The 25,215-nt window shown below is 37.2% G+C and overlaps 1 protein-coding gene across 5 annotated transcripts in view; it reads right to left on the bottom strand.

Annotated features, from left to right (window-relative positions):
* Positions 1–25,215, bottom strand: part of LMBR1 (limb development membrane protein 1) — a 74,260-nt gene that overhangs the window by 15,224 nt on the left and 33,821 nt on the right. For all 5 annotated transcript variants that reach the window (XM_075144144.1, XM_075144143.1, XM_075144145.1 and 2 more), the window contains 4 exons: positions 10,053–10,179; positions 9,560–9,628; positions 7,069–7,133; positions 5,869–5,941 (listed from right to left, as the gene is read on the bottom strand). In XM_075144144.1, the coding sequence (XP_075000245.1) occupies positions 5,869–5,941; positions 7,069–7,133; positions 9,560–9,628; positions 10,053–10,179 (334 nt within the window). The remainder of the gene's footprint in view (positions 1–5,868; positions 5,942–7,068; positions 7,134–9,559; positions 9,629–10,052; positions 10,180–25,215) is intronic.

Genomic DNA, 25,215 nt, shown 5'->3' with positions numbered 1-25,215 from the left:
TCTGATCCCTGCCTATTCTGTTGACCAGCTGCTGCAAGAATGAAGAGAACAGCTACTGCTGAACTGTTGTACAGGTCCAAAAAAAACCAGTTATAGTGTGGCAGCCTGACACAGGATGTCTCAAATGCCTCATTCTTGTATCTCTATATGATTCGTATATCAAGATGTAAAGAATCTCTGGATGTCCTTCAAGGGCATTATTATTATTTAGCAACTTAAAGACAAAGTGGACCTTTGTCTCCAAACGAAGTAAGCTGGTGGCTGGACCTCCAGTTTCAGCTTCTGCCCCTCCCTCCCTTTCCCCAGTCCTTTTTACTCAGCAAACTCAGTTTCCATACTGCTGACCTGCTTGTTGACATGTCTTCTGCTCATACCAGTTTGCCTGATTTGGTCAGTCTCTCTGTGCCACAGAGCCCCCTCTGACAACCACAATCAGATCTTCCTCAAAACCACCCATGAGAACGTATTCTTTCACCTTCCTTTTTACAGTTTACAGCATATGTATGTTACTGTTGTGCAACTCCTCAAACCCTCTCCTCTACACCAGCTGAAAACTGACAACCACCATCTCCCTTGCTGGTTTTCTGCCCAAAAGTTACTCAGCAACCCTTCCTCCTATCCCTACACGGGCTCTAGGAAACCCAGCCCATTTTCCCTCTCCATCCTTTTTCTCTTCAACCTCCCATACTCTTCCAACCACCCATCTTTTCCAGTGCAAGCACACTGTGGTTTCTCTCCTTGATTCCAATTCCTCTGCAAACACTGCAGTGTTCAAGCCATGATAGAGCTCTGAAATGCTGACTATTTCAGTTCTAATCTCGTTATTTCTACTTTAGCTTCTACTCTTTGCAATCACAAACTGCAAATATTCTTCCCGGGATAAGTTAGGAACACTCTCCACTCACCTTTGCCCCACTTTCACCCCTTTTATTTCTGAATAATCTCACCTGAAAACAAGTTAAGAGGGCTCATATTTTCCCTGTCTATTCCAAGCCAATCTCGCTGTGTTTTCACTGTGGCAGTGACAGTTCAAGGTCAAATGAGCCCTAAGTTCTCTCTGTTATCTTCTTTCTCGACTTACATTGCCACCCTTCACCTGTTGGCCATTCCCTACCCTCGGCCTCACCTTTGATTGCGGGCTAACCTGTAACAGCACCATGCTCCAGATACATTTTTTTTTAAACACTCTCTAATAAATTTCTATGAGATTAATAGTCTTGTCCAGGCTTTTATCTCATATCTTGATAATTTGCCTACAAAAACTAAACAGCACTTAGGTTGCTGGCACATTAACACTACTTTATAGTCCAGTCTCATTATTTCCTTATTTTCTGTTGTCTGCTCATCCATGCAGCAATCTCAGTACAAGATAAGAAGGTAAATTTCTCATCCCATCCAGCCCCCACATTCTCCATATTCCAGCACAGTGAAGTCCTACCTGAAAACCAAGATACACAAGCGTATTTCTTGGACTTTTTTTTTAAACTTTTACTCTTTTTATTTCAGAGTATTAATACTGATTTGTTCAATGCAGTCAAATTATCAGTGAGGTATCCAACTGTTTCAAAACTTAATTTTTAAATGTTTAATTACCTGCTTCTTTCACACACATTTTTGCATATAACACATAACCTCTGTGCTATGCCTAAACATTTATCTTTGATGTCACTGGTATAATGGGTATGTGGTAATATTTACAGTGGCTTCAAATATATAAGTATCTCAAATCCCAGGACTAACCAGCAAGACCTACAAATGCTGTTTTGTAACAACTTCTATTCACTTGAAGTACCTGCAATATGAATGTCAGTTTAATTTCTCAGATTTTTTTTAAATAAGTAATCATATGGGGATTTTTAGAAAAAGGGGTTTGGTGTTGTTTTTTTTTTAAATCTCATTATCATTATAAAAATAAGCTTTTGTGCTGATGCATTCCCTCTGAAAAAAGTCTGAAACATCTGTTTTATGGAATGACTAATTACTATGAGTTAAGAAAAGGATAGCTATAGAGCTCAGTGGGAAAAGTCTCAAGAACTTTAATGGAAGAAGTTGAAAAAGTAAGAAAACTCAAGTTAGCATCTGACATTTTCTTCTTCTCCATAATTGATTCAGAGGTCTCTGAGGAAAAGCTTTATTCAAGATATATATTGTTTCTTCCCCTCAATATAAAAATCCAGAGCTCAAACCACTGATATTCATGGAATTCTCTCCAAAGTCAGCAGGACCACATTAGGTCCCTAAGAGACACTTCAGTAGAAATTCTGAATCATATTTAAGTGCTGTTGTAGTTCCTCCTTAAAAGTAGTAGCAAACAACAGGTTGCTATACAAAAGGATATTTTACGAGAGGGGAAGGCAAAGTTTCAGATCAGTCAAAAGAGTATTTGAAAAGGATGCAGCTAAATTCTTAAAAGCTCTATAACATTAGCTTTATTTCAAACATGCACAAAGTTCAATGTCAGCGCTGTCTAGCCAATAAATCAAATTGGTAGACGAGACTTGTTTGGACTAGCAATGAAAAGTTAGAAGGGATTCTCCAAGAAAGCCACAAAGCAGCTCATTTAAGGTCAATTTAACGGTATTATTCTATTTTTCTTCCAGCCCCGACATAAGATTTCAGTACCTCAAAGGAAATTGTAAGAGTATCTATTTGCATTCCCCCTAGGTGATTGGCAGTTCAACACCAATTAGTTCAAAATTACACTGTTACTAGCGTGCAATAAAAACAACACCTTTCATCTTTCTTACCTATGTAAGGATACCTTCAGAGCCAATAACTTTGATCAAGTAAGTATTTTTGATCCTACCCCACCCGTCTCTTTGGATTCAGGAAAACTAATAGCTGAAGGCAACTTTTTTCTTTTAATATAAAAAAGTCCCAGCTTTATTCTTCGACTGTAGGAGTGATGTGGGTACTGAAATGTAATACACTGGAAACAAACATTTTCCCAAAGCCCAGCATCTCTTCAATAGATAAAAATACTAGGGTAGATAACACGATCAAACTTTCCCCTCCCTCCTCCTCCGATTTTCAGTTATACACTGTAGACATCTGAGAAGGAAGAAAATAAGTTTCCGCAAAGAAGATATGCAGTTTCACAGTTAGATTTATTTTCAAATATGAAGAGCTTTAGAGAATACTCTGTCAATTGCATCACCACCACAATAGTTACATCTACATGAAACAAGAAGGGCACCAGCTCACACAGCTGAACTTTTTTCCTCCTGTGAAAACAGAGGCTTTACCCAGCCTGTTCAGTGGAACAGTGATTCCTGTTATCCCCTTCCTATGCCCAGGCATTTGTCTGAGGAAATATTAATTAGGACAGGGCAAAGCAGTGCTAGGAGTGTGATAGCAATTATTCCACCAAGAAAAAAGAAAAATCAGCATTGACAATCACCAAGTATTGCTTAAGCCTGTGCTCTGGTCCTCTTCAGTTTTAATTAAAGTTCAACTCTCATTTATATGGTGATACATATAAATGGAGTATATATTTCAGAATATATATACTGCAATATATACTGCGAAACTGTCCAGCAAGGTTACTTAAGCACATATATTTCCATTACCACAACTATGGAAGAGTTGCAATAGCCATGGCACAGGAAGTGTGTAGCATAATGTATCTGCTCCAATACAGCACAAAAATACTTACACAATCTGTATGTCAAGTCACAGATTATGGCCTCTAACATCACAGCACTACATTTATTGATGTAATTAGCACCACACCTCCATTTGTACACATTTTTTAAAAATACAATAAACGTGATAAGCATGAGTCTTCATAGTTCTGGCAAAAATGGCATCTATTTTTCTGGCATAATTTGTATGTATTAGAAAGACTTCTGGGAGAGATGAAGCTTTCCATCTTGCCACATAAATGAGAACCATTCTTAAAATTACTTAAATAATTACTCACAAAAATCTTGCAGAGTATCTTCTTGTGCATACAACATATTGCCCTCCACCTACATGCTCTATCCAAGTTTAGATTTTTATTTACTTTTCAGCTTAAGTCCATTAATTTTCTCTGCACACCAAACTATGGGTTGTCAAGCATTCCTTCAGATGGTGGTGTCAATACCATTCCCTCAGCAAGTGAAACAGAAGAATTCAGTTCCCTCTCCTGTCAAGGGACATTTAAGCCCCACATCTTTCACCTCTCGAGAGTAGGCTGGTGAGAGCTCTGTGGAACATGGGCAGGTTGCAGTTCCACTTCACCTTGAATATCTTGAATACTACGATTCGCTGAAAAAGAATCCAGTCTTTCGGCTAGTGGTTAGGGGAGCCACCGGCACATGTTCTAAATCCAGATTCAATTAATAGATGGCTACAAACAGACCAGGTCCACCTCATGAGTGATATTACTAAACCGCAATATAAACAACTGTTGCACAGACTTCTACGCAGAAAAACAGCAGACAGACATCACCTAAATAATCACATTCTCCACCTGAATAGTGGAAACCACTCTGCACTACTTCTAGTAGATACCTGAAGAACTATTGGGTCATTTTTCTGTATTGTTTGTCTTGTACATAAGCACAATCACCATGACAACGTAAAATATTCAGTAACAAATATTTTACAGTTGCTACCTAACATCAAACACATAGAAAAATTATAATTACCCCATCACAGCTTCAAAGACATTCACTGCGTGCACCTTTTTGCATGTCTGTATGTGTATGCGTATATATAAGTGTGTCAGTATAAAAACCTAAGCTTCCAAAACAGCAAAGGTGAACATTACTTTTAAACTGAAACCATGGCTGATTTTAGCACAAAAGTCACTACTCCTCCACAAACTTTAAACACTGGAATAAAGACGACCACCATGATCTACTGTTATCAAAGGTACTTTCCCTGACCAAGCAACTTCGAAAGGAGACTTACTGAGACTTGAAAGAAGAAAAGACTGAGATATATGACAGAAGACTGCAGAGTAAGAGAGAAAGGCAGGAAATGAAGAAAATTAAGGCTAAAATAAGTCATAAGACAACACAACAATGGATGTGTCATGACATGAATATTCTTTGGTTTTCCAACCCGAAGCAATTGTATAAATTGTGGATGGATAGCTTATCCATGCGGCTAAAAGCAATTCAGAAGAGAATTTGTATAACATGGTTTCCAGGCTTATAGAATTGATATATTTTCCCTAATTGGTGCCTGCCATGCTGCAGTACACTTTCTCTTAGAAGCCAAAGCTTCATACTCCTTTTGAAATACCTCAAAACAGAAACACCTTATCAAGAAGTGCAAAATTGTAATACTAAATACAAGAAGTCTAAAACATTTGTATAATTATTCATTGTAATTATTAATTAATAGAATTATTAAATTTATTAAATTCACCAAGTAGCTCCTAGAATTTAAAGGATTGCTCTGATGTTTAATGAATTATTACCTAAGATTCTAAATAATAATGAACTGAAACAGAAAAAATCCTCCAAATAAAAAACAAAACTCACCATGCAGGAAGTTGAGCCTCTTGCTAATGTAAGTTCACTGTTCTTCAGACAAGGCTAAAATACAGTCATTTACCAAGCCAAACTATTTTGCAGTAAGGATGGTGGGTCTGGTCAACTACTCAATTTGCTTTCCCAGTCTCAGAATATTCACATATTAGAGCTGATGAACATGTTAAAAACCAACACAAAGCAAACCACACACACACACAAGAGCCAATCTTGAACAACACAGTGAGCAATGAAATGTAAGCCTATAATGCTTGTTACATACTAAGACGTTGAAATTTTCTATTTTGAAAGAAGAGGCTATGTAACAGTGAGATCAATACTCGTGATCAGAACCACTCTACTCTTAAATACTGTATTTGAAGCAGTATCAGAACAAGCATACCATTAAGCCTCCTCTGAATTGCTTCTTCCTCTAAAGTGATGATATACATCTGCTCATCTAGGTCTTCAAGGATCTGTATTTGGAAACAGAAACATGAACTGAGTATCAGAGTCACTTGTTTTTCTGACTGCACTAATCTAGTCAGGTTTGTTTTGTTCTAGTAACCTATATTTTAAATATATAGTCTACAACTTTACAATACTGATACAAATAAGAACTCCATGAAAGATTATTCCATTCTGTTACAGATCTATTTCTTTACTGTAAGGAAACTTTCTGTTAAGTTTTCATTTCAGGTTAAAGCTCTTATGTTCAGTTTCAATCTAAAGAGATTTAGGCAACAGGGGAAGGGACAGTACATCTGACCTATATTCAAATCATTTATAGGGAAAAAAATTAACAACCTATCAACCTTCACACTCAATTTGATTTAAACAAAAATAACTGCAGATTTTGAAAACGTACATTAAGTGACTTTTCACATAAGCCAGTATTTCAAGCAAATACAAATTGCTATTGGAAGCTAAAACCAAATAAATTAAGTCTGTCTACCTTACTATCAGGTGCTTTGAGGTTTAAGCTTACAGATAGCAAAACATTATATATTTTCTTTGTATTTTCAGGGTTGAACTGACTAATGAAAAGGAATGCAAGACCTAACTGCACCCAAATTTTAGTAAATACAAACTAGGAAACATGAGCAAAGTCACTAGAGCACTTGCACATGGTACGAACTTCTCCCTTCCCTCACAGCATTCAGTACAAGAACTATGTGTAACAAGTTCTTACAGATGTCCACTACCTACATTTCACCCATCTAAGTACACTCCCAGGTACCCTTCTTGTCATCCAACCTTAGTTTGGTCTTGTATCCTTTGCTCCTGAACTCAGAACAAGCCCACACTTTCCAGGCATTTGCAAAACAGACATAAGAGGCAATAAATATTAATACTAGTAGCAGTTATATAAATTTGAAAATCAGAGGAAGTCTATACTATTAAAAAAAACTTTTTCTGTGGAGAAAAAAAGGCTTTTGTGCTACATGAAAAATTTTAAACAAGTACATAAATACTGACTATAGAACCTCTGATGAACTGAAGAGAGGATTACGTAGAAGTGCAAGCATTCTAAAAGAAAGTACCGGAAGCCATTCTACCTTCTAACAGATAGCACACAAGGACAGATTTGTGTAACACTTACTGTTGGCTTCACGAGCAACTGACCCATTACCGTAAACATCCGTGAAAGTCCCACTGGCGTGCATACTGCAGAGGAAGAAAGATTATGCAAAACAGTGATTTGTAAGTCAAAGACCAATTTTTATTTGGATGTTCAATGTGCTATTCCACATATAACCAAATATGGTTTTGATGAGAACTGCAAGAGCTTCAAACCCCAATACCAACTTTAAAACACATTGCTATCGTATGAATTCTGAACAAGACAAGCATCTCTCCCCTCCAAAAGCATAACTGTAAATTTTTTGTCAACACGGAACACCATATAATCAGATATCTTAAACTTGCTCAAGTAATTATTTATTCAAAGCATATGGCACCAGAGGCTATGTCTACACTAGTAAATTCAGCAGTGCCAGGATACATTCCTGGGCATTAAGACTTGATTGTCTACACCAGTAAATTGTTAAAACTATCCCTGGCATGATTTGCCCTGGGCCAGTTAGCACTTTCCCAAACAACTTCCAGGTGCGGTTCTGGAGTTCATGCACAATATGTACACAGCCACCTTCTGCAAACTGCAGTATCATGGATGGAATGACACTAGTTGGCCACAGCACTGGAGAACATCTCAGGCACATTTAATCTATTAGCACAGGTGTAGCTGTAAGATCAAGAAATCATGCATGAAGGTGCTTTGCTCTGAAAGTTATACTGCAACTTCAGTTGATAGCAGGCCCAGCTACCAGATTTTAAGCTACTTTTCTATGAAATAGCAATTGACCATTTTTGATCGTAGCCTGTGATGGTTTCCAGGTATGGTGCATATATGTTTGTTGGGAGAAAGGCTCAAACAATGATAATAGAAAATTATTAGTAAAAATCAACAGTTTAGGGAGAACAGCCTTCAAATACTGAAGTGTGTAGGAGATGGAAGGAATTTGTAACAGTATGGATGAGGATATACATTTATAGTTTCCATTATAATAAAACAGTGTTGTCAAAAAAAGAAGCAGCACACAAGATTTTATAGTGAGGATTACATTTATTTTTATTAACTAGTGTTTCACTATGACTACTATGTATTACAAGAAAAATACAAGAGTATTCGAAAAGGCTAACTTAAGCTAGACTTCCTTTACTACAGAGGAGAAAAGACAAAGGAAGCGATGCTCCAAACCGCCACTGCAATAAGCCTTACTCATACACTGCTTCAGCAGATCTAATGAAGCTCTACCCCAGCATCTACAACTTTCTCACTGCTGTATGCTGCCCGTTCAGCCACACAGATATAACAGCTTGGAGGGCCTTAAATAATTTCAGTGATTTGCTTGTATAAATTACAAATAACTCTTCCAAAAACTGGCATTTAATCCCAATTATTTTGGTGAACTGGTTTACAATAGCCCCAGAACACACTCTGTGTTCTCAGCTCTGCCGAAACAAACTGCAAGACAGATGTAGGAAGTTTGTAAGCCAACTTCCCCATTAAAACATTCAGCAACTGTCGTGAATCACACTCTTGAACAGCCTACGTGAGACATTCAGAAACACTTTTTTTTTTCCACTTCCCCCTCTCCCTCTATTACAGTGGATTTAAGAATCTCCACATACAGAGAACCTAAGGAGACTCACCAAGGTCTCTGTGAGCAACACCTTTCAGACACAGATCTGCTTAGTTTTCAGGAAGTTTCCAACTATCATTCCCCACCCTTTCTCCACAGTGACAGCCCTGTAAGTGTTAGCTGTAAACCTATAAAGCCTGGAGAACAGGAGAAACCATGATAATCTAGGAAGTGAGATGTTCTGTCCCCTTCTCAGCAATTTTCTAGAAATTATTTGGGGAGGGCGGGGAAGGGGTGGGGCTGAAGTTATAAGTGGGATTTGGAGCCTTCCATCATCTTTCTTATTCCCCTAAACACAGATGACCGAACTAGGACCAATTGGTATAAGGCTGGTTTTTTTACCACACTTGTTTTACATGCAGTCGTATAACTGACCTCCAGACTGGCCAGATACCAGTTCTATGATTATGAAAGCTAATTGCACTGTATTTCAACTTCTGCCTATACAGGAAGATTTTCAATTAAAAAAAACGAAAAAGGATCGTTTACTGAATATAGGACAAACTAAGTGTTCCAAAATAATTTTCTCTTCATACTACTGACCTCCTGCAGACATTTCATTTAAAAATTGTGCTTTTCTCTGCCAAATGGAGTCCCTACTTTTCAAATACCTGCCTTAAAAAGTTAAACATTGAAATTATTTTGGGCGAGGTGTGAAATTCCTCAAAACCTGAAAGTGTAAGGTAACATTTGTTCACAACCTTCAGAACCCAAGTCTAACAAATTTACACCTAAATTTAAACTTAAGAATGAAAAAAACCAACCCAAAAAACATTTTTCACACTCTTAAATTTCACAATATTAATTTTCACAATAAACAACAGTTTCCTTTAATTTTTAAAAAAAAAAAAATCATTCATCTTTTGGAATAATCAAGACAATACTTACACAGAAGTAACAAGCATCCCATCAGTGATATACAGGAATATAAATACGGGAGGTAGAATTCCCAGAGGTCTGTAAAGCAAATATTGAGCACAGCCTTAGCGTATTACAAATAGGCTACTTATGTCACAAATAAAACTGAATTAACTTCTTAAGTGTTCAGGATTGAACAATTGTTATTTTCAAGTATAAACTAAGAATTAGTCAGTTAATAATCCTGCAGGCAACTAAATCCCAAGTACTTTAGGTTGAAAAATATCTTCAGCTTTTATCACTTCAGTCACTTGTTTTTAACATACCTCATGTCCACATGAGCATGGAACTTCTCAGCATGCTAAGAACGGATTTAACAGAAAAAATGGTATTGCCTAAATTAATACAGCTTCTTCACAACCTGTGCAATACTCACGTAGCATTTACTAGAAATACATTTAATTGAAAACATCCATTTCCTTAATTAAAATGAAACTAGTGTGGTGTTTTTTAAATTCCATACCATACAAAGACTCCATACTGGCAGCATCATTGTCTATGAGTGCTGAAGCCACCCATACGATTCCAAGGATGAGCAGTGCAAGAAGAATAAGCATTACAAGGGTTTCCAAAATGCGTGCTCTGATGCCCTGTGGGCAGAAGAGGGGAGAGGGAGGAAAGAACACAGCCAAGAACTTTGAATCAGATATTTTCAAACATAAAAAAAATATAAATAAATAGCAGTTCTTTCTTCCTAAATATATACTCACATTTTATCATGTAGACAAAAGCATAACATATAATGCACATTTAAAAGGCAGTGCATGAAAAAAGGAAGTACTTATGGCTTTATAGTGCCTAGATTGCGTTTTTCCCCTTAAAACCACAGAAAAATGTTTTAAATTGCATATGCCTTACAGTTCTCATTAATCTCATTATTCCATAAAGTATTCTTTATACCATATGATTTTGCTCGAGCATTTTTAAAAGATGGATTACTTTTCTAATACTTTCAGCAAAGAAAGTGGATTAGCAAATTTTTATCTATGATTCCAATCAAGGGAATGGAAAGCCAATTATGGCAAATAGCCAAATGGCCCAGCAAGCATTAAACCCTGCGCAGGTACAATGCACCAATTTAGTTAAAATACATTCTTCAACTGCAATTGCTCCTGCACCATTCCTCACAGTCTTCAGAGCCCTCAAGCGTACGGTTGGAGTACTGCTCGCTCTTAGCCTGCCCAGACACTGCAGCTGCTGCAGCCGCATCCATCACCTCCCATCCTTGCATGCTCCACGCTGAACGCAACACGTACGTCTTTCTTACAACACACACAAATCACAGGTCTACAAGATTATATCATAGCATTTGCTCTTGAGTCTAAAAATGTAACAGCACTCTAATAGTTGAGTGTTAGATTTGCAAATGTAAATATACCAAATAATACACAAAATCATATTTAGGGTTTTTTTACTGGTGTTTTTAACACTAATTTTACTAATTTCAACAAACAGAGCCATTGGGACACTTTCTTCAGACATCCTTGCCATTAAGGGACCATCAGATTGCTGTTCACGTAACAATTTCACTTTTATTTTTCTTCACTTGCCAGTATACACCTCCACAAGCAAACCCAATCTCATTTCTCACACAGGTTCACCCCAACTTGGGCATATTCCACTGGAAAGTCTACTTTATAGGTAAAAGCAGAAAGTTTGTTTTACTTTATTGTTTCTCTACTTTTATCACCTCTTCCCTCACTGCTTAACACAAGAGGGTAATCTTTACACGACTCTGAAAATTATGCTCCCTATATAACCCCTGCATCCAATCATGAATGAGGACCTCCGGCATCCTAACCATGGGCATTGATCTCTTCCAGCACACCAATTCCTCTCCGCCATCAGTCCTCTGCAGAACAGATAGCATGAAGGGAAAACCAGACAAAAAGAGACCTTCACAAAATTCCCCTTAAGGCTTAAGCAGGCAGATTAAGTCCAACTCTGTAAAGGAATCTCAAACACCAAATTTCAAATTAAAGGTAGTATGGATAGGATATGGATTTACTCCTAGAATGTATTTTGTGTATAATAAAAGTGGCTTTAAGGTTGTTAAAAGTTATTAAAAAGTTATTTTTGTAGTGCTCAGAAACTAGCTTTCAATCTTCCATGAGTTATTTTGAAGGTGAGCATCTAAGCCAAATATATGTATTTGAAGATTAAATAGCCACATGTTTAAAGTTTTGAACTTGACCAATAAATCACCCGGGAACAAACAGATTACAGTTAAAGTACTGAGCATTGATACAGAGCCTTCACTTCACAACAGAAGAAAGTCACGGGATTAGACGAAAACCCAAAACATTCAAGGATGCATGCACAGAGATCTGCTTTAAGCTTTCCAAAAACTTTGAAGACTCCTCTCCTTTCCCAGACAGAGGAAAATACTGTAAAGCTTCCTTCTGGGTTTCTGAAAGCCTTAGCCACAGAAAGTGGATTCCTTACTTTCCTGCTATGGGACACATGCACAAATTTCAGCCTCTCTGACTTCAAGTTTCACAGCAACAGATTCTTCTGGACAAACGTGGAAAATACTTCATTTTACATGGGGACCTGAACACCAAATCCTCCTCCCTTGGATGGAGTAGCACAATTGTCAAAACAGATAAACAAGAAATACACTGTGATGGAGACAGTCAACTGTAAATAATGTTTTTCCATATTCACTGCAAGTGTTCTCTGAAGACAGGTGAGATTAGGACAATACAAATAACACACTCTCTCAAAAAAAAGAGAGATGACCACAGCAAGTACTCAGAGGTAACCATTGCTTTTGGCCAAAAGTACCATTGGCACAAACGCTAGAAAAAGCCAGTTAAGCTGCCTAATGAGCTTTCTCCATTTTTTGGTTTCCATGCTAATTTGAATAATCTTTGATTCTCAGAAAATTGTATCAATCTCCTGTTCTCACTAGTTACACCTATCTCTGCACCTACGTGATACATCAACAACACTGCAGTCTCATGTATGTATTGAAAAGCAGGACTGACAGTTCACTCCAAGGGCAGAACAATTTTTAATAATACACAGCACGCACACACACACTCACAAAATAGAATTCGCAAACTGATGATCATTTTAAAATAGTAAAATAGTCACAGTGGAGTGACTAGATAGAAAAATTCCGTCATAAGCACTAATGAATACCTGGTAAGAGTCCAGAATAAAAAAAAAAAAAAATTCAAATGCTTAAAGCATATAGGTAAATACTTAATCGCAATTAAACACACATAAGACTGTGCCCTATTAAAACATTAATGTTCCAAGCACATTAGTTCATACTTACATACATTAGTGTAACTGTCAAATAGCTGCCATTTATAAGGAACAAAAGGTACAGAATTTCCCCCCACGCATGCGCACACATACACACACAGAGGAAACTTCTAGAGAATCAAAGAATGGCTGAGATTGGCAGGGATCTCTGGAGATCATCTGGTCCAACCCCCCCTGCTCAAGCAGGGCCACCCAGAGCAGGTTGCCCAGGACTGTGTCCAGGCGGCTTTTGAATATCTCCAAGGATGGAGATTCCACACCCTGCCTGGGCAACCTGTGCCAGTGCTCAGGCACCCTCACGGTAAAAAAAAAAAAAAAGTGAGAAGTGAGCTTTAGACACCCTTACTACTTCTTATTTTTGCTGAAGGTAGTTTTGTTTGTTCAAGTGAAAAATTTAAAGCTTGAACATTATCATTAGTAACATCACTAATTTAAGAGTTGGGCAAAAATCTATACTCCTGACTTTGAGAACAGAGAGAAAAAACACATAAATACAAGCAACATTTCATTTTATTTCAATGAAAGCAAAACTAAACCTTGAAATTCAACACTGAATATTTTTTTTTTTCTGAGCAAAAACCTCTTCACTGACATTTTGGTTTTGGCTTAACATTTCTTCTTTGAGTCATTTCACTTCTCTCCCACAGCCCCATTATATTACTCAGATTTCTTAGATGAACCAAATGTCACGGCATATCTTCATGATACAGAATATATTGCCCCTTCTGTTTCACATAATACTTGTTGCACTTCTTGAATCCCTTTACTCCTTGCATTTTTTTGCGTGAAAAGGAGCATAAGAGTCTGCCATCTTCAAAAACAGCAACAATCCCATCCAAAACTGGAGATTTCAAATCAGCTTGTAAGAGTACATTTATTGTTCATGTTAGTCTGCACCACTGTATCTGTCTTGAGTACAGAATTAACAAATGAGTACAATATGAAAAAACATGTAGTGTAGGTATGTAGGACTACTTCAAATTAGCATTCTAACTAAGCAAGGAAAAATAGTCGTACAGCATTAAATCCTAGTGTCAAAAAAGTGACTGCATTTGAATCAATTGGAAGAGTTCTCTGATTCCTCATTGTCAGTGTGCAACTGGAAACAAAGGAAACCTTTACCACACAAGCGAAGGAGGCGGCCTACCCAGCAAGTTAAGTGTGTGTGGACGTGCATATGTACGTACACACACAGGGGCAGGTAAGGGAAGAATGGAGGAATAGTCACCTTTTACATCAGAGTTTTCCAGTTCAATTGTTTAATCAGGAGAAATTGCCTCATAAGCTGCTATGATCACTACTTAACAATCCTATGGAAACTAAACTGACTGTAAGAAAGAGGAATGGGAAAATACTTTGTATTTTTAGCTTTCCATATTGTATTCAAGAAGGAAAACTAAGTTGTCCAAGTCTTCATCTAGTCTTCTTTTCCTAATGGTTCTGACAGGTAAGAACAAGGAAAGTAAGCACTATACAATCAACCAGCTTGCATCAGGTTTTTCAGAAAGTTGTTCTACATCTCAACTTTCAAACCTGCATTTGATAACACAAATACTACTTCATTCTCAAGATGTCCTTCATTAGGAACAGAATGCATATACCACAATTAACTCACTGTCTTATAAATTACTTTAATGCAATTCCACTTGCAGTTTAACATGTTTTAAAGGAGGAGGGATTTATTTACCTCCAAACCAAGCATGGATTGCACAATAAAGCACCAGAAGGATACCTCCAGGATATTCACAGTGACAAAAAAAGACTGGTTTGCATCTATCCTGTGTTCTAGTATTTAAAGAAGAATTCAAATGTAAGATGCAGACTGAAACAAATTATAAATGTCTATACAGCTTATTAAGGGGGCCATAAGGAGAACAACCTTGACACCACTATCAAATAAAATATCAAAGTCAGATTTCAGTACAGCATTAACTACACAGCCTTAAATAACGCTCCCATGCTATAGACTTTCGAGATGAAGACAACCATAGCCTTTAGAAATAATTAAAAATGTTCCCCTCCACCTCGGGCTAAATTGTGTTGTTTTTAAATATGGTAATAAGACAATTCTAAATGAGAGAGTGAGCTCAGGCAATATTGTCTTGCTTTATTTTCAGCAAGACAAGCTGACCCCTGCAGTACTTCTACTAGCGTGTCAGTTTTAAGGAGGTCAAATCCCTTGCTTTCTCTTGGCCAATTACTGCTGGGATGCTGGTTAAGTTGGAGAGATTAAAAAAAAAACCCACACCAAGATTTTAAAATCTTTTTTTTTTTTTTTTTTTACAGTGCTACAAATACCAGATATCAAAAAGAAAATCACAAACCACACAAAATGTAATTGAGCTTGAAGTTATAAAATTAAATGAGAAATGGAAATACATGTTAAGGTAGTGGTTTTTCATACTTTCACTGCCTTACACTAAGAATATTGCTGTAACTTCAGCTTACATTTGTGTGCATGAGGAGAGAGGAGTGGGAAAGAAATAAGAGAAGTAAGAGGACCTAGAAAAAACATATATTCCTTTTTAAAAAAAAAAAACCAAACTTGTCTAGAATAAAGCCTGGGATGAGAAAGATTATTTGCCAGTCAGGCAGATTAGAAATCTGAATCTGTAACCAGGACACACAGTCCTCAAAGGAAATGGATGAAGCAATGTAGACCATGGTTACTTCTTCAGACAATCCCTGAAGATCTCAAAAAACAAGCATGACATGAACAGATTTTTTTTGTTACAGAGAAGGGGCTCAGAAAGCATCCTCACTTTTGTAGGTGTTGGTGTTGCTCCTACTCCCCAGGGATATGCAGAGAAGAGGGAAGTCTGTAAAACACTAAGAAGGAGAAAGAGATGAGCTGAAAGTGAAACAGAAGGGAAAGGGACAGCAATACTATGAGCTAAAAGAAAACCAGAAGTGTTGAGAAGCACCTGATCTTTGGTCTTCAATTCGTACATAAATTTCTCTGTAGGTCTGAAATGGAGAGGAATGTTGTTCCCGGGACAGACTCAGTTAGGGCTATCCTTTGGGAAACATGAACCACAATTTGAAGGAAGGTGGCACTTCTCTTGCTGGACAGTGATTTTAGTTTTAGTAGCCCAATTTTAAAGTCTTTTTCCATGAAGGTATCTAGAACAAAACATCAACTGTCATTGCTTCCAGCACTACAAGCATGTAAGATGATGTTTGGTAACTGCTAAAGAGGAAAACAAAACACATCCAACAGCTTGCAATTTCCTCAAGTGAGTTTCAGATTATCCACAAGGCAAAACGGACTTCTGAAAGTGAATTACCTGTGTGGTTCCCTATTGTCAGGGAAGCAGAAGTTTGGCATCATACAGGCCAACCTGACACATAAAAGGAGCCTCTTGTGGAGGATGAAAAAAAAAAAAAAAAATATGGTCAACAAAAACTTTTGGAAGCCCAGAAGGCCAACCGTATCCTGGGCTGCATCAAAAGCAGCGTGGTCAGCAGGTCGAGGGAGGTGATTCTGCCCCTCTGCTCCGCTCTGGTGAGACCCCACCTGCAGTGCTGCGTCCAGCTCCGGGGTCCTAAGTACAAGAAACACAGGGACCTGTTGGAGCAGGTCCAGAGGAGGGCCACGAAAATTATGAAAGGGATGGAACGCCTCTCCTATGAAGAAAGGCTGAGAGAGTTGGGGTTGTTCAGCCTGGAGAAGAGAAGGCTCCGGGGAGACCTTATCGCAGCCTTTCAGTACTTAAAGGGGGCTTAAAAGAAAGATGGGGACAAACTTTTTAGCAGGGCCTGTTGCGACAGGACAAGGGGGAATGGTTTTAAACTAGAAGAGGGTAGATTTAGACTAGATATAAGGAAGAGATTTTTTACAATGAGGGTGGTGAAACCCTGGCACAGATTGCCCAGAGAGGCGGTAGATGCCCCACCCCTGGAAACATTCAAGGTCAGGTTGGACAGGGCTCTGAGCAACCTGATCTAGTTGGAGATGTCCCTGTCCATGGCAGGGGGGTTGGACTACATGACTTTTAAAGGTCCCTTCCAACCCAAACTATTCTATGATTCTGTAATTACTATAATCTGATAGAAATTACAATTAAACTGTTTATCAAGAAAATCAGGGAAAAAGACTGGCAGATTATACCCTCTAACCCCCACTTTTTTTTTAAACTTCAAAGCTTCACAGTTTAGACTCAACAGCTCACCTACGTTTTTACTCACAGCACGTTTTCAAAATCCACCTAGTTCTTTAACGTGAGTGCTTAACCAAGTGAAATATTTTTTTTAAAGGAAAGATGTTTAACATATCAATCGCAGCAGCGTGGAACTTGCCAGAAGCCTAGTAATATCTGTCATCTCCTCTGTACAATAATGAGGAGGAATACCCCACCCCACGCCCAAAATAAAAGATGAACAAAAGGAGCATCTGAAGTTCTCAAGGCATGCCTACAAATAAAAGCTGTCCAACGAACACATTCTAAGGATCTTGTGGTTTGTACCGCCTTAGAGATATCTGACTCGCAGACTTCTACTTTAAAATTCAATTGCTGAGACATTCAGAAGTTTCTATACTGTTTAATACTGAGCTACTTACGCTGCCTGGAGCAGCGGGCCTAAGGATTCACGTTTCCAGAAAAGCCTAATTTTAGCAAGAAAGGTTTTAATTATGCTAGAAGTGTTCTAACAAATTTTTAGTTGCTACTCTGGAAGGCATCATCACAATCTTACCATGTTTGTTTCCTATTAAGATTAACACAGATAAGTCATCCTGGATAATAACTATCCAAAACACATTAAAAAAAGCACATGGCCAAAAAACGGTAATTCTTCAGCTGAAAAGCCCAATGAAGTACAAATGGGAACAACAGTCCTGAAGGGATGACGGATGTCATACAAGAAAGTAAAAAAGTATAATTACTAAGGAAACCACTTCTCCTCCCCAGTACATTTGTATTAAGCAGGATGACTATTATGCCAATTGCAACACATGAAGACTTTTCCCACCATGTGTGTTCACACATAACACCTAGAGGCTGGTTTTTACTTTATAAGAGAACATATGTTTGGTGATAGTTTCTTACAGCTTTTCAATAAGGAAAAGGGAGATTTCTTGATAATGGAGACAGTAAGAAGTGTTGGGGTTTTTTCCCCATTTGAAATTCTGTGACTGTTTTGCACGATAGAAATGTAACAATACAAAAAGCTTTGCCATTAAGCTAGCATAGGTAACAAGTGAAGACCTTGCTCTGCACGCTGGTTGTCCACAAGGTTTCAGGTGTCTTGTGTAACTAGCAGTTAGCACAGGGATCTTTCCTGACTACAATGACTCACAAGGACAGCGCATAGGCAAGAAACCTGCTGACCGCTCCTCTCTCCGTTAACTGTCACATGCAAAATCTGGAAAGGCTTAAAAGGAAATCTCTGGTGACCACCATTCTTGCAAAGCTAAAGTAAAACATGCACCATATATCCAAGAAACACACTGTGGAAGATACGGTTACCTTCCAAGCAGTGACACAACCCTATGCCAGAAACTCACAAGTTGCTACTTTTTCGGAAAGAATGATTACATAAATGAAAGCAATCGAACCATTTTTTGCCCATTTTTGCTCTGCCAGTTGTGATTAGTAACAGAAATATTATTTTCCAGCAATTTAAGCCTAAGTTTTAATGCTTTCTAATGCTGTAAGGATTTCAACATATATGTACAGATAATATTTACCAAGAGTTCTTGTTTTTTAACACTGATGAAGGAGTAGAAAAACTTGCAATGTTATTTTCTCTTTCTGTAAGAGGCAAAACTCCTGGTAAAACCAAAGAACTACAGCCCCACCCCTACCTCAAGAAAAAGCATTTCTTTGCTGGAACATTACCTGGCTGCAGTGATTTTGATGAACACATTATTAGCTCCTTCATAAGATTTAGCTCCATCATTATAAGATGGACATTTTTGGAACTACATCACCAATGTACAACATGGTATGGCTTTTGTTAATTCTAGATAATAATTCTACATTTTAATTTGGTTGTAAATTGTGCAGAAAAAAATAATCAAAAAAAACTATTATCAATGAAGTAAAAATTACAACATGTTACACACAAAACCAGAGAGTCCTAACAAAGTTTCTATGGTGCTGAATATTTGAACACAGTTCTGCTTGGACATCCTGACCTCTTGGCAAGGTAGGTAAACATTACTTTTTACACCATGCCCTGACCCATGGGGAAAGCCTGGGAAACATTTCTGCAATCATGGCACATTTAAAGTACACACGAAGCCCATTGTTTTCATGTGACAAAAAGGATTCTTAGTAACCTTAAGATTTGTTCAGTGAGAGGCTGACTGCAACAAACATGCATGCTAACATCTGCAGAAAATAAATGGAGGCACTAAAAAAGAACAATAATTACAGCAGGTATGAGGTTAGGGATGTTATGTATTAACATCAATTACATTTTTAGCACATGATACCCCCTCTTTCTCATTTTGTGAGCATTAGTGAAGATCAGCTTCAAGCATTCTAACCATTTCTATGGTTAGAAATTATACTTTGAGCAATCTTTGTTCTGACCTATTCAAGGCAGGGCAGAAACAATTTTTTTAACAAGCAAAGGAGACCCATTTTCCATCAGGTAACATGGAAACACACACTACATTTAGCACACTGATATTTAGTCAAAGGGTCATTACCTTATGAGACTACCACGAATTACTGAGTCAAAAACAGAAGCTGTATTTTTAGGAAAACTCAGTTCATTTTAAAAATGTAGAAGCCAACGACTCAGAACCCTCACAGAGCGAGCTAAAAAAATTTTAATCAAGAAATAATATATTTAGGCATCAGATTCAAGCAATCAGGAAAAAAGTTGCCTTGCCCATGCAAGAACCAAAGACTTCAGACTGTAACCAGTGCTGACTGTGTCTTTTCCACACCACCTCTTTCCTCACAGAATCTTTCCAGCCTGTGGAGATTTTAAGATTAAAATGAACATTTTTCATCACAACACAATGAATGTATTTTGAAGTTTATTTTCCACACAATACAAATCTTAAAAATTCATAGTCACAAAACATTCCCAGCAACTTTCAGCTGATTTTTGTGTTAGTATCTTTTCCCAAATGATTTCACGGTGGTTACCATTCTGTCAACGGAGCAAGAGGAGGCAGCTGAAATCATTTAACTGTATAGAATTTAATAGTTACACAGTATAAATAACAAAATCCAGAAATATCAAAAAGAAACTAAGAACTGGAGAAAGAAAATCAAAATGAAAGTTAAAGGAACTTGATGAAAAAACCATGATGAATTCTTTGGGTATTGGCTAAAGACATGTACCAATAAGCATTAGAGCTATGCCTGCCAGGTTAGAAACTAAGGACCAAAATCACTCAACTAGAGGTCAAAAAAGATGTCTTTATTTAGTAGACTGGTGAAGAGGACATCTATCCAGGATGCAGTACACCCGCTGGAGTGACTCCTCTGCCAAAGAAAACTTAGGCCCTCTTCTCCAGTGTCCCAGAAGAGCATCCAAACCACAGTGTTATAGTATATTTTGGGGTCCATATCTGTCAAACTTTCCTGTTGACATCGTTGCATGCAAATAACCCACTGAAATAACCTAAGAACCAAGGTGGACTTCTTGCAGACTTGAATCCTCACAAATGGGATAAAAACCAGTTCTTTCTCACTTTTTTTCCTAGGATCTATTTAATTATCCAATACAAGACGGACTCCAGCAAGAGTGATAACGTGAGATTTATTTATTACCTAGTAGTTAAGGCATTGTTTCAAATACATGGATTCAAATTACTTAAGGGAAAAGAGCATACACCTGGCTCTTCCGCATCTAGGTATTATTCTTGCGTATTTAACATAGAAACAGTGTATTAGAAAAACCTTCCCTTTAAATTTTGTTACAGAAGACATACCAATTTCTTAAAATGAGGAAAAGCTAGACAGAATATCAGAGAAAATGCAAACACCTACTAGCTGGAACAAAATAATTACAGCTGTCAGATGTATGCAACTACCCTGCTGCAGCCTGCCCTTCCCTCCTTTGCAGAAAGAAACTAATTGCAAAAAAACCCAGGATTATGTCTAAGCTCTTATTAAAAAGGACAGATGCAGATCTATTGACACTATAGCAAAAGCATACAACTCGGACCTTTTGGGGAGAAGGGAAGTAAGAAATGAAAGGATACATATAGTAAAATGATGACTGCCCCAATGCTACCCCTTTCCCCCACAAGTTTGCTCTGTTGTTCCATTCACTAGCCCAGCCCTCACTAATTAGCTCTTCAATGCTCCACTCCCTCCACCTACCAAGTTTCCCAGATTTTCCAAAGCCACCTGCAACAACAACATGGGAGCTGTGGAACTTCTGACACTATGAGTCTCCCTCTAATCATTTACTTTTGGATCAGAAAGAATCTTTCCTGCTAGACTGGAGTGATAGGAAGATAAATAGATATTTTCCAACTTCTTTGTAGCTTGGCAGAGGATTAAGATAAGTAATGCAAAAGTATAAAGAAAGACTTGGAATTTCTGATTGTGTTTCTGGCAGAAAGAAGCCATGAAGACAGTTCCCAAAAGCAAATGACACGTAGAAGCACACAGGTCACTATTCTAAAGTTCTAAAATAAAGAGAAACCTAAAGTTTTTTGGTGTCCATGTCGATTACTAAACCCGTACAAGAGTAAATAAGATCAAAAAGAAAGCACACTTCTAGGAATTGGCCAAAGTATCAGACTGCTGGAAGTTCCTTTTAATAAGCTGGGAAATCCTTCAAAAAGTTACACCAAAAAAAAAAAAAGGAGAGAGAAAAAAGAAAATGGCCAGGGATGGCAGACAAACTCATTGGTCCTCCTTCCTCCCCTCCTTTGTAAATAAAGTTGTTGGCTGCCTTACAAATCCTCACTACAGATGCATTAGCTCCTTCCTTGCCCTGTCAATTCAGAATAAGTAATTCTTAACATAGAGCAATCCTTAATGTGGAGTATTTCTAGTAATACTAAATAAGTAATATAGATTAAAAGGTCTAAATATCACATTGCTGGTTATCAGTACTAATGAAAAAAACATTGTTTTTAGAGAGGGAATCAGACATGGTGTTTACCCAGCAAAGCCTCATTTAATAAAAGGAAGCCTATCAGAAAATTGTTTCGTGCCTTTCTATGATTAAGATATTTATATTAAAACTTGTCACTATCAATATAAAATTATATGGCAATTTTCCTCTCTGTGAATTAAAATGACATTTCTATTAAATCTGTAAAGTCGTTCTTTATTTTTATATAAAAGTAACAAAGATACTTTGAAGATACTTAAAATAGATACAATGTTTTTGCTTATCCTGAAAGGTCACTATTTGGTGTCAATGAAGATTAAAATGAAAACATAGACTAATGTGAAAATACTCAAATATTCAAATCTTAATAAAATATTCCTCATGCATAATCCAGCCATTTTTTATAAAACAAATCACCACGCACAAATAAAAACAGCAGCAGATCAATTTAATGTTTCTTACCATTTAATAAAAGAAACACAAATACTGAGATGGAAATGTGTTCACATTGCCTTCTTGAAGCCTCTAACCCAGACTGCCAAATTCTTAGAGGCATCTGCCTTTTTCCATTGACTAAGAGAGGAAGCTTCTAGATCCCCCAAATCACAGCATTTCAGGGATCCTGCATGTGTGAATACTTCCTTCCTTCCCAAAGGTTGGCAAAATTTTCTAGTTTAAATGAAATAGTTACACAAATTCTATTATAAACTGACAATAAAAAAAAAAAAACTAAGAAATACATCTCAGAGGTTTTAGATATACAGCTATCATCTGCCACAAACAGAATGGTCTACAGAGGGCATTAAGAATGCTCCATCCAAACAAAATTTGAAAACTACTAATTTCTGACTAAAAAAAAAAAAAAAAAAAAGTGTCTTGGGGGGGAGGGGAAGAAAAAAAAAAGGTATTTTAGAACCCAGTGCTTCAGTTTACATCAACGATAAATGAAGAAATTCAAGCTTAGTATTGGTAGCTGTACCATCTGTACACTTTGCAAGTAGTAGAAGTATTTAGCATGTCTATTTTTAATCATGCAGAACTCCATAAGTTATCCTAAAAACAAATAAAAACTGTAACATAAAAAAACCACTCAATTTATTCACTAGGAGAGCAGCAGAGAAAAATATTCATATCTTCTGCCATTTGCAGGCTTCCAGCCTCATGTTAAAGCTTTTAGCGAAGAACTATGGAAATTCCACAAAACATAAGCATGCTAAATACAGCAGAAATGTACAAGTTCAGAACGACGTAGGAGTGGGGAAAGCACAAAAGTTCAGCAATGCATTTCATTCCTGGCTCAGATGAGATGGAATAACTAATGCTCCAGTGCTAGCTTCTAAAACTAATTAGTTTTACAGATGACTACCTATTCATAATGCATCAGTCACCTAATACAGTTTCTCACAGTATGCTAGAGAAGCAATGGTCAGAAAACCACATTTTGAAATAATACTAAGTGCGTTTCGGATTTTCTTTGCACAGTATTTTTATCCCATTATTACTAACAATCCTTGTTTCATCTTGTTACTCTACTAATTTCCATAGTTCAAACACATGAAAATGTTGCAAGAACACAGACTAACCTGACACATCTTGCTTTTCTATCTACGTTAAAGAATTGGTCAAAAAAAGTAATTATAATCTCAACCCCATAAACTACTGCAGAAAGGCTGAATCATTGCTCAGCTAATGAAGTTGCAATGAGGCAGGTAGTGCAGAAAAGCAATGCCGAATAAACTATACCCTTAGCTTATCTCCTGTTAGCCTATTTTTTTGTAACTTACAATGAGGCCTCTTTAAAAGAAGTACATTCTAATTTATGGAAGCAACCAACTGACATTTAACTACTTCAATGAAACGGAGCACAGATCACATCTCATCACATCTTGATCCAATGTGTGCAACAACCAACATCCACTTATTTCCCCCTCAGCTGTCCCCAGATACAGAACTGTTACATATATTCAACAAACCACAGATCTCCTTATGGTAAAATAAAAAGGATAGATTTTGCATATAATGTCCCCAACTGACTTAAGCAAGATGTCTTATAAAACCTTATAAAATGTTTTATGTATCTACAAAAACAAATTCACATTAAGCCATTATTCCTCAACAGTCACAAGTTTCTCTCTCCTAGCCACTGATTCTTGAATTTCTTTTTATCTTGCTCTCATTGAAACATGACGTGGCCCTAAGTTGAAGAATACCTATGTGTTATTTACCTGTCCTGCACAGCCTTTGTTCCTAAATGTCTAAACACAGACACCAAAAAAAAAAAAATTATGCATGTTGAAGTCTAGGCTTTGTAATACAACCAACGTTCCCAACTTGTTCTTGACCTACCTGTAGTAATTTTCATGTTCTTACTGTCTTTAACTTAACTTTGTCTTACAGTCATTGTGAAAGGACAGAAAAACAGACATCCCTGCAATACTTTTACAGACAAAAGTATTTTCATCTCATACTGACCTATAGTATAGTTACATATTCCAATCGCAGGTCCTCAAAAGCAGGTCATACACTCACATAACTCTTTTCAGACTAATTTGCTGAAATACGCTTGTAAGGTATTTGCAGAACTGCAAATAAAGGACCTGATAGTGCAAAGCTATAATTTTAATGTGTTTTCAGAGTTTAGTGTAGACACTTGTCAACGTGACATGCTAACAAGTATGCTAAACCTTCTCGTCTTCCATTTCCTGCCATTTTATAAGCTCTTCTCAAATTTAATATTAGACGTGCCTGTCCTCTACGTTACGAATTGTAAACACACTCTACATTTAGCTGCGTACACACCATTTCTGAGACTTCAGCGGAAGCAGGAAGCATACAAAGAGTCAAGATACACATTCTTAATGCAAGATTTACTGTTAAATATAGTCCTTAGCTATCCACCTTACATCTTACAGATTATGTTATGGGTTTCTATAACTGTCAGTTCAGTATGCTTTTATTTTAATAGGGAGGCAAAGCTACTTGCCAAATCAGAATCCCAGAATAATCAGGATCTGCTTCTAAACAACAACAAAAAAAGTCTAATAAATTTTAAGTGGTGTCATTTTAAATGCCTCCAGTTTAAAGAACTGGACTTCATATCTGAACTTAAGATGTTAGCTTATGTCAAAAAATACAAAACCAAACAGCTGCCTTTGATGTGACTGATTAAACAACTTTTGTCTCTGGTATTACTAATGGAATGAGTAAATGGGTTGTAATATAGTGTACAATAATTCAGTTACATACTAGTAAACATTTCATGGAGATCAGAGCACTAAAGTCTCAGTTCATGCTGAATGATTTTATAGACAAAT

This window comes from Calonectris borealis, chromosome 2 (genome assembly GCF_964195595.1).
Source record: "Calonectris borealis chromosome 2, bCalBor7.hap1.2, whole genome shotgun sequence".
NCBI lineage: Eukaryota > Metazoa > Chordata > Aves > Procellariiformes > Procellariidae > Calonectris > Calonectris borealis.
This window is presented reverse-complemented; position numbering and strand designations above follow the sequence as displayed.